Source organism: Neophocaena asiaeorientalis, unplaced genomic scaffold (genome assembly GCF_003031525.2).
Source record: "Neophocaena asiaeorientalis asiaeorientalis breed wild unplaced genomic scaffold, Neophocaena_asiaeorientalis_V1.1 scaffold30, whole genome shotgun sequence".
In the NCBI taxonomy this organism is placed as follows: domain Eukaryota; kingdom Metazoa; phylum Chordata; class Mammalia; order Artiodactyla; family Phocoenidae; genus Neophocaena; species Neophocaena asiaeorientalis.
Genome location: NW_020174923.1, coordinates 8028386 through 8037631, shown reverse-complemented (window position 1 = coordinate 8037631; position 9246 = coordinate 8028386). Strand labels below are relative to the sequence as shown.

Genomic DNA, 9246 nt, shown 5'->3' with positions numbered 1-9246 from the left:
CCCAGCAAAGATCTTCACAGATTGCGCATCCTCCCCTTTCAAGTCTCTGTGTCCTTGGCCACCTTGGCGGATATAAATTCCCCCCAGTACATCGTCCCATCCGGCTGGCTTCCTTCTCAGCACTCAGTACGGGCTGAGATCATCTTTTATTTTAGCCTGCATTGTCTGCCGCCGTGGAATGTCAGCCTGTGAGAACAGGGTCCTTGCGTGCCACGTTCGTGGCCACGTCCCCAGCTCCTACAACAGGCCCGGCGGACAGGCGGCGCCCAGAAAGAACTTGCTGAATGAATAAGCTGCAATGACAACAAAAAGGAAAGAAAACTCTGTGGGTTCCTGCCGAAAGGCAGGTGCTGCCTCCTCGTAGGACTGCCCTGGGCAGCAGGGGTCTTATTTCTCTTCACGCCCAGCCTCTAGCCCAGGGCCTCGCGTGTCGCCTGCCTGCAGTGCATCCCTAGAGCTGTGTATTGTGCCCCAGACAGGCAGACGGCTCTGTAAGGTAGTCATCCCCCCAACGTGAGACGTGTTCAAACAGACTGGATAACCGGCAGTTCATCAAAGGTTTTATCAACTGGAGTTTGGTACTGGGTAGAAGCCATGTTAGATCAGTGGCTTTCTAACCTTTTTTAATGCCCCGGATACCTTTTTCCCTCTTTAATCCTACACGGGAGGAAGCCCAGTGCACAGAGGAAAAGAGGAGCTGCTCTGGGTGAGGGTCTCCGCCCCTCTGCCCTTCCTCCTCCTCCTCGCAGTGGTCCCCGCAGCCCCTCCACTCGACTCCAGGGCTCTGCCGACCGGGGGTAGAATAATAACATGAGCTCAAGACCGTCCAGGTCAGATCCTGTGATCTCAGAGGACCCCATCCAGACAGAGGAAGGAGAGGGGCTCAGGGGTGAACAGCCAAGGACAGATCCTGTGCCCGAGGCTGTGGTCCCAAGGATGACCCTACGTTCCAGCCCGCCCCCGCACCCCATGGCACGTGTGGTGGGTGGGAGAGGACGGCACTTGCCAGTAAGCCCTTAGAGACTGACCTCCCTGAGTCTGGAAGTGGGAGAGCTTCGAAAGCCGGGCGTTGTTTGGATTGAACGTGGCAACCGTCATTATGGGGCTTTGGCAGGAAGAGCGTCAGGAAGTCGGCATTTTAAGCTGTCCTCAGAGCAGATGACTGGAGGAGAGTGGAGTCGAGGACACCGTGCCTATGAAGGCACTGAGTGACTGAGACAGGAGTGGGGAGAATGAGGGGGTGGATCCCAGACGGCTCTCAGAGGCGGGGAGAGTCTAGAAGCCAGAATAGAAAGGAAACAGCGGGAAATTCCCTGGCGGTCCAGTGGTTAGGGCTCCACACTTCACTGCAGGGGGCTCGGGTTCAATCCTTGGTCAGGGACCTAAGATCCCACATGCCGTGTGGCATGGACAAAAGAAAGAAAAAAAAATCAACATCCCCAAGCCGTGATAAAGTGTCAAGATGCCGTGACTGCAGGGGTAAAATGGACACGTTGAGGAGGCCAGTTTGGGACAAGAAGACTTCAGTTTCTCGTCAGGGGGCACGTGCCTTGTCCAGCTGCACGTGTGGATTTAGAGAGCTGGCCTGAGCGGCCTCAGCCTGGAGCGAGGGTGGCTGAGTTGTTTTGATGGAGCGGGCAGAGAGAGCGGCCTGGTCATGACCTCTGCTGGCCCATCCTCCCCACCCAGAGCCGGCGCCCCGGGGACTGGCGCCGGCTCTGCTCTCTCTGCTCGCCCCACAGCCGACGTCCCCCTCTGAATACGGAGGATGAACAGCCTGACTGCCTGATGGAATCCTTCTGGAAGGAGTGCCAACCATGTCCCGCCCGCTCCCGCTTGAGTGGGAGCCTGGAAGCAGCCCTTGCGCCAGGAAACCCTCTCTGGAGAAGGAGGGGTCAGTTGGCCCGACCCAGGCTGCAGGGCGGCGCATGGGGGATGCTGTGGCCCCCAGAGAGCTCTGTTATCTCTGTCGTTGCCTCCTACGCGGGGAGGGAGGGACAGGCCGGCCTCCCCCTCTGCCTGCTTGGTGGAGCCATGGTCCTCCCTGTCTAAAACCAGTCCGGACTGACTCGGGGGCAGGGGCGTTGGTGCAGCCACAGGTGGCTGGTCACAGGGTCCAACAGACCCTATTTGCAGGACTCCAGGGCAGACCCATCTCCTTAAGCAGACAGAGAGCTGTCTCTCTGTCTCTATCTCCCCCCATCTCTGCTCTGCTTCAGCCTGTGTATCGGGCCTGGATCAGCCAGGGCAGCCATAAACGGTGATGTGCTGCCTGCCACCTGTGCATGTGGCCCCTGGGGGCTCTGAGAAGCCTCCTTCCAAGCCCCTGTGGGACCTGCAGCCCCCTCCCATCCCCTCCGCCACCCATCCCGTCTTGGCCTCTGGGGGACTCCGGTCTTGGGCTCCTGGCCTTGGCGAGGCTGTCAGGAGGCCCTCCCTCCACCTGCCTCCGTTGGTGGAAAAGCTGAATTAGAAAAGTAGCCCAGAACGTGTGAAGTTAGAACTAGTCTCTCACCTGCTGAGACGCTGGTCACTGAGCTGACTGGGGAGGGGTCTCAGCCCCGCGCCTGCTCTGGGGACCAGCCAGGATGACACCAGCTGTCAGTCTCAGAGGGTGTCACCAATTCACAGTTTTCATTACATTGATTTACTTTCATTTGCACTTGGGGTATTCGTCTGCTAGGGCTGCCATAACAAAGTGCCACAGACTGGATGGCTTAAACAACAGGAATGTATTTTCTCCAGAACCGTGAGGTCGAGGTGTCGGGGGCCTGGTCTCTCCTGAGGCCTCTCTCCTTCGTTGCACATGCTGCCTTCTTGCTGGGTCCTCACGTGGTTTTTCCTCTGTGTGCAGGCTTCCCTGCTGTCTCTCCGTGTGTCCACATTTCCTCTTATAAGGACACCAGTCAGATTGGATTAGGACCCACCCTAATAACCTGACTGAACTTACCTCTTTGTAGACCCTCTCTCCAGATGCAGTCATAGTCTGGAGTACTGAGGGTTCAGACCTCAACATATGAATTTGGGGAAGGACACAATGCATCCCTTAAGGCATGGGTACCATGCAACATTCTCAGGACCAAGGGCATGGACCAGAAATCGACAGTGGTGATGGCCTCTCGTGAGCTCTGCAGTCAGCGCTGTGAGCAGCTGCTGGGTGCATCCTGTCTCCAGGCCTGGTCCTGGCCGAGCTGTGGGGCACGGCTGCCCCACCAGCCACAGGAGAGCAAGCCCCAGAGTGGGACTCAGACCCTGAGAGCCCTGAGGAGTCGCCTTGGGCCTTCGAGACTCATTCAGCAAAGACAGAGCTGAGGGCCCAATTCCTTTAGCCTCTCAGTTCAGGACCTTACATCTCTCACCTGTGCTTTGAACCTTCCTGCCTCCTGTCTTGCCAGTGCATCCCCACGTACGGCTCCCAAACGCAGCTCTCATCCTGTTTCTCCGCACTTTGAAGCTTCCGGTGGCTCCTCAGGGCCTTGTCCTATATAAGCTCTCTAGTCCAGGCCCTGCATTCCTGGCCTCCCACCCCGCCCTGCAGTCACACCAAACTCCAAGGAGTCACTGGGAAAGCCGGGATGTTCCAGGCCTGGCCAGCTCTTCTCAGACCCAGCTCGTCCCTTCCAAGGCCTCCCCTGCGCCCCTCAGGCTCAGCTGAGCTCCCCTCCTTAGGGCCCCCCACCATCATGTTGCTTGAATGCATAAGGTATGTACCTGCCAAAGCAGAACTTAAAGATGGGATGTGTTAACGAGCAGGTACGCAGGTAAAATCCTTTATCTTTTGGCCGCGCTCTGCAGCTTGCGGGATCTTAGTTCCCCTACCAGGGATGGAACCTGGGCCCCAGCAGTGAGAGCGCCAAGCCCTAACCACTGGAACGCCAGGGAATTTCCAGTAAAGTCCTTACTGACTGCTCTTCCAGACAAAGGCTTCGAAAGAGCAATTCCAGCATTTTGCACACGGTCGGTCTCCCTTTATTCTTCTCCTTTGCTGTCCTGCACACAGCTCACCATCTTGAAGCAAAGAGCACTGGACTGAGGCCAAAGAGTCCCAGCCTCCAGAAGGGCTTCCATCCTGGTCCCAGTCGCTCTTACGCATTTTTTATAAAATAAGGGCAAAATGCAATAAAGAGTGATTTTTAAACGTTTTCTTTTTTTAAATAATGGAAGGCTTCCCGTTATTATGATGTTGTCTAGAAGACCAGTAAGTAACCCAGACAAATGTGAGGCCTTGGGCACCACCCTGGAGCAGGCCCCCTACCCACCCCCACTGCCGTGCAGCTGGTATTTGACAGAGGCAAGAGCCTCCTGGCAGAACATGAGATGTTCTGGGCTTGCGGAGTGGGATGTGAGTGGACAGTGGCCGTGGTCAGGACTCTGGCTGTCGGTGACAGAAACTGGGTTCAGGTGAGCTTTCGCAGAACCAGGATTTGAGTCGCTCACATACTGGGGAGGCAGGGGTGGAACAGCCAGGGACTCCCGACCCCGGCGACCCTGGGCAGCTCCCGAGCTTCCAGTTCTGGAACGAGAGGTCCCTTGTGCCCAAGCAGAAGTTGGGCCCTGGGTCACATCCGCCTGCCCTGCCTATCGTGGTGTGTGTGTGGGGGGGGTCTGACTGCCCGACTGGCAGTTCCCACCAGGACCACAGGCTTCAAAGGGCATCTTCTGAAAGAAGGGGGTTTCTGTGCAGACAGAAAACAGTAAATGGCTGATTCAGCCATGTTTTCCAAACTTCATTAAGTCTCAAATAAGAAATCTATTTATTTGAATTGAATCCCTGTCTATAAAGTCACAGACGTTTTATAAAACGGTAGCTACATCAACCACACACACACCACTATTTATCTTTAATTTCATATTGGGATACAGGGTCGCCCCCGAAGTCTTAGTGTAGTTTTAAGTCTTAATAACTGAAGAAGTGTAAATGCTACAAACCTACAAAATACATCAGTTGAGTATTTACTTATTTAAATTCCTTTTATACTTAGTTTCCTGACATTTGAATGCTGTGTTTTTCATTTTAAGTCTTTGTGAGTGCTGGAATCTGGACAGACAAGCAGGTAGAGGAGTCCTCTCCTGTGGGCACCTCAGATACCTGGTCGACCTCCCTTGAGGTCATGTCCAGACTGTCACGTGTGCCTCCAATCCTCATAAGATCACAAGGCTGGACTCACAAAGGCAATCCCTTTAGTCACTGACCATCCGCCCATGAATGGTTTTCCAAAGTCTGAAAATCAGCTAGAGCCACTAGACGGGGGTATTATATGAATCTGGATAAGAAACGTCAACATATTTAAAATGTAGATAACTAACCTTTCAAATGACAGTTTTTGGTGTGTTGGGAGCATTTATGCTTCTGAAGTTATTAAATCTTAAAATCACACTAAGACATTGGCTGCACAACTTTTAAATACTAGTAGCAACCTCTAAATTGCTTTCGTGACTCACCAATGGGTCATAACCAGTTTTAAAAGTACCACACTTCAAAAGTCAAGTGCAAAATCCAAATGTAGACCAGTCTCTCCCCAGGGGGGTGCTGGCAGGTCAACTGACGCCGTGTCTCTTTGGGGTAAAGAGGTCTGCCTTGGTCCTTGAATTTACCAATCTGGGTGGCAGTTATCTGGGTATGTGTCTTTCCTGCCGGACTGTGAGCTCCTTCGCGAAGGGGCTGTGCTTGCTTTTTTGTTGTTTTTCCTTTAGGCTTTGCGTCCCTCGACATAGTAGGAGAACTGGCCTACTCTCTAGTCTTGACATTGGGCTTATTTCTGGGCTCCAGCCCTGATTAGATTAATCTGTTTTTCTTTCTGTGTTTTTTCTCTTTCTTTTTTTAAAGAAATATATATATAGTAGCCCCAAGCTCACTGTTCAGAGATCCCTGTGTAGCATTTTAAAAATGCAATTCATGCCTATTATTAGAAAATCCAAATTATACTGAAATGTGTAAGATGGAGAGGAAAGGCCGCCCCCAGCCAGCTCCTCTCCCCAAAGGCGGTCGCTGTTATCGGTGTCTTGAGTGTCCTTCTGGAAAACGTTTTCTCCGCATTTATGAGCGTATATGTGTGCTTCTGTCTCGACGTACACACCAGGAATGTTGCACTCCACCCTGTGCTGCTTCTTGCTTCTCCCTTTGGTAGTGTATCTCAATGCGCTTTTCACATCGGTACGTATGGTTGCCTCCTCTTTAAATTGTTTTTTTTTTTTTTAATTTTTACAATTTTTATTTTTCTGGCTGTGCGGCGCGGCATGCGGGATCTTAGTTCCCTGACCGGGGATCGAACCCGTGCCCCCTGCAGTGGAAGCGTGGAGTCCTAACCACTGGACCGCCGGGGAGGTCCCCAGTCGCCTCCTTTTTAAGGCAGTGTTACACAGTGTATGCATGCACCGGAATGTATTTAAGGTGTTACTATTTGGTGAACGCACGGACCAAACTGTTGAACTACAATATACTTAACTATACTAGATTTAACTCCGTGGATGAACATTCAGTTGTTCCCGGTTTTGTCTTGTTCTCCCCTGCACCCAGAGTCCTCGTATAAAAACCCAGATAGATGGTTTTCCAGCCCAGAGCAGATCCCTAGAACTGGGTTTGCTGAGTCAAAGGGTGTCTCCGTTGTCCCCCAAAGAGGCCTGCCTTCCCCTGCAGCCACAAAGACGCTCTGCTGGGCAAAATCCCGGAGGCGTCTGGACACCCGAGCCCCAGGTGCTGGCCAGCGCTCAGGGCAGCGTGCCTCACATCAGATGGCGCCGAGCCTGATGCAAACTGCTAAGTGGAGAAGAGCCAGCTCCTGCCTCCGGCCCTGCTCCGCCCGGCCGCATCTTGTGGGGTCCAGCGAGAGAGGAAGTCACAACGAGAGGCCCTTTGGGTTTTTGCCACTTAGGACCGGCTCTTGGGCTTTGTGCAAACTTTGCCTCCCAGCTGAGCTCTCTCTGCTTTGTTGGGGCGCCTGCCTGCCCGGCTTGCTGAGGCTGCAAACCGCTGGACCCCCGGGCCGGGAGCCTGAAGGCCTGGGTTTGGATTAGTCCACCGTGCTGTCTCGGCCCCCGTGGGGCAGCTCATTCACGTCGGGCTCGCCTCTCCTAAACCTGCTGGCTCTGCCTTGTCTGCCGCTGGACTTCCTCGGGCCGCAGGTCCCCTGGCCCTTCAGTCCCTCAGAGCCCCAGCACCCGCACCTCCCTGTCATCCTCCAACATTCCTGCAAGTTGAAGTCACTCCTGCCTTACACAAGGCCATCCCGGGACATTCCTTCCAGCCTTCTGTTTATTTTGTCCGTGTGCGTGGGAGAGAACCAGGCTGAGGGAGGTGGAGCTCCCATTTTGGGAAAATGGAGCCTGAAATGATCAGGGATGGAAACAATGTTAAAGGAAGCAGAGCTGGAGCCTGTGACCACAAACGCAGCTTCTCTGTGACACCCAGCCCAGCCCAGACCCCAGAGCACCCGCCAGCTTTCCTCTCGTGCCTTTTGTTCTACTCACTATAGCCAGGAGTCGGAGTCGCCCAGTCCACTTATCGAAGTGGCACCCACCACTTGACCAGCACCCACCTGGAAAAGGCAAAGGGACCGAGGTGCAAAGGTCAAAAATTCAGGCACTGACGTCCCTGTTTCCTTTTTGGCTTGTGTGTTTTGTCCGCACCGCATGGCTTGCGGCATCTTAGTTCCCTGACCAGGGCTTGAATCTGAGCCCACGGCAGTGAAAGCGCCGAGTCCTAACCACTGGACCACCAGGGAATTCCTGCTGATGTCCCTGTTTCCACCTGCTGTTGACCGTGGCCCCCACTCAGGACCTCCTGGCCACGCTCAAAGGACAGCGCGGGTGCTGTGAGTGGTCAGGCTGGCCCTGGGCAGTCCCTTCCTCTCCCCGCGACGTCCTGTCCACCAGTGCCCCCTCTCCCCGAGGCGGTCACTCGCTTCCGGTCCCCAAGCACATCTATCCTAAGAGCAGACCCAGGGGTCAGGTTGCTTTGACCGTGGGGTCAAACCCTGAATGACAGTATCAAACATGTAAATCAGGTGCTCAAGCACTGAGCCCTCCCCTTGTCTTGCAGGAAAAGGACCTGGATGGCGTGGAGGGCCCACCCCTGGCAGGACCTGAGGAAGACGACGGTGAGTGGGACCCGCGCACCGCTGCCCGCTGAGGCCGCCCGGATCGTGTCTGGCTGTGGAGGCTAGGCTGTGCCACGGCCCTTTGGATTCCCCAGCTGAGGATTTGAGTGGCAGGGGGAGGGGAGAGGATGGAGGGGGAGAGGATAGAGGAGAGGGGCTGCGAAGCCGGGTCTGCCGCAACCCAGAGGACACGGGCTGGAGCCCACTCCTTTCTGACCCCCTGCCTTCCTGCACCCATCTCCCGGACCACCTACTTTGCTCTTTGTTTTTTTTTTTGTTTTGGCTGCACTGTGTGGCAGGCAGGATCTTAGTTCCCTGACCAGGGGTCTGACCTGAATCAGCGCCCCCTGCAGTGGAAGCCTGGAGTCTTAACCACTGGACCACCAGGGAAGTCCCTGCTTTGCTCTTTCGGCCTTTACTTTTCCATTTATACAATGTGAGTTGTCTCCAAATACAGGTGGCCCGTCACTGACCTTCTGTTTCCTGCAGTGCCTCTTAACTCCTTTCTCATCCCCTATTTGTACATTTCACATTTCTCTCCAAATATCTCGGACCTATTTTATGGAGACTAAAGCCACTTACAGGGCCGCCTCCCAGGGTTCTGCAGGTTAAAGTCCCCCAGAGAGGAAACGCCTGATTCCGAAGCAGCTCCAGCTGACTAGTGTGGCCATCAGGTTCCAGACAGCTAGGGGAAGAGAAAGGGAGTGACTGGGAGCATTGAGCAATTTTGACTTGACCGGGTAGAAGACAGTGTGTTTGCTCTGGCCACCCACGGGGACCAGTGCCCCAGACAGACAGACAGGACCAGACACGGTGTGGGGCTTCTGCTGGTTCTGTCATGTTTTATTTCTTTAAAGAAAAAAAAAAAGAAGCTGAAGCAAAAATAGCAAAATGTCAACATTTGTCAAATCTGTATGGCAAGTACACGGAGGACTTATTACTTGCTGTACTTTTGTGTACGTTCGAAATATTTCATGTTTTTTTAAAAAGGGAGTCTGTTGCTGTGATTTTAAGCCAACAACTGGCAGGAGCCCTGGAAAGAGAAGGTTGCAGGAATGCAGTAACCAAGGCTGGTGTGGGCCAGGCAGGCAGGGCTGGGATGGGGGGTGGGGAAGCTTCCCCTGAGGCCCAGCAGGGCAGGGCCTTCAGT

General features: G+C 54.2%; 1 protein-coding gene across 1 annotated transcript in view; it reads left to right on the top strand.

The window, feature by feature from the left end:
- The first annotated feature begins 3732 nt into the window (after window positions 1-3732).
- Window positions 3733-9246, top strand: part of MXRA7 (matrix remodeling associated 7) — an 18420-nt gene continuing 12906 nt past the window's right edge. Inside the window, exons 1-2 of the mRNA XM_024760616.1 lie at window positions 3733-3753; window positions 8039-8096. Coding sequence (XP_024616384.1) covers window positions 3733-3753; window positions 8039-8096 — 79 coding nt within the window. The remainder of the gene's footprint in view (window positions 3754-8038; window positions 8097-9246) is intronic.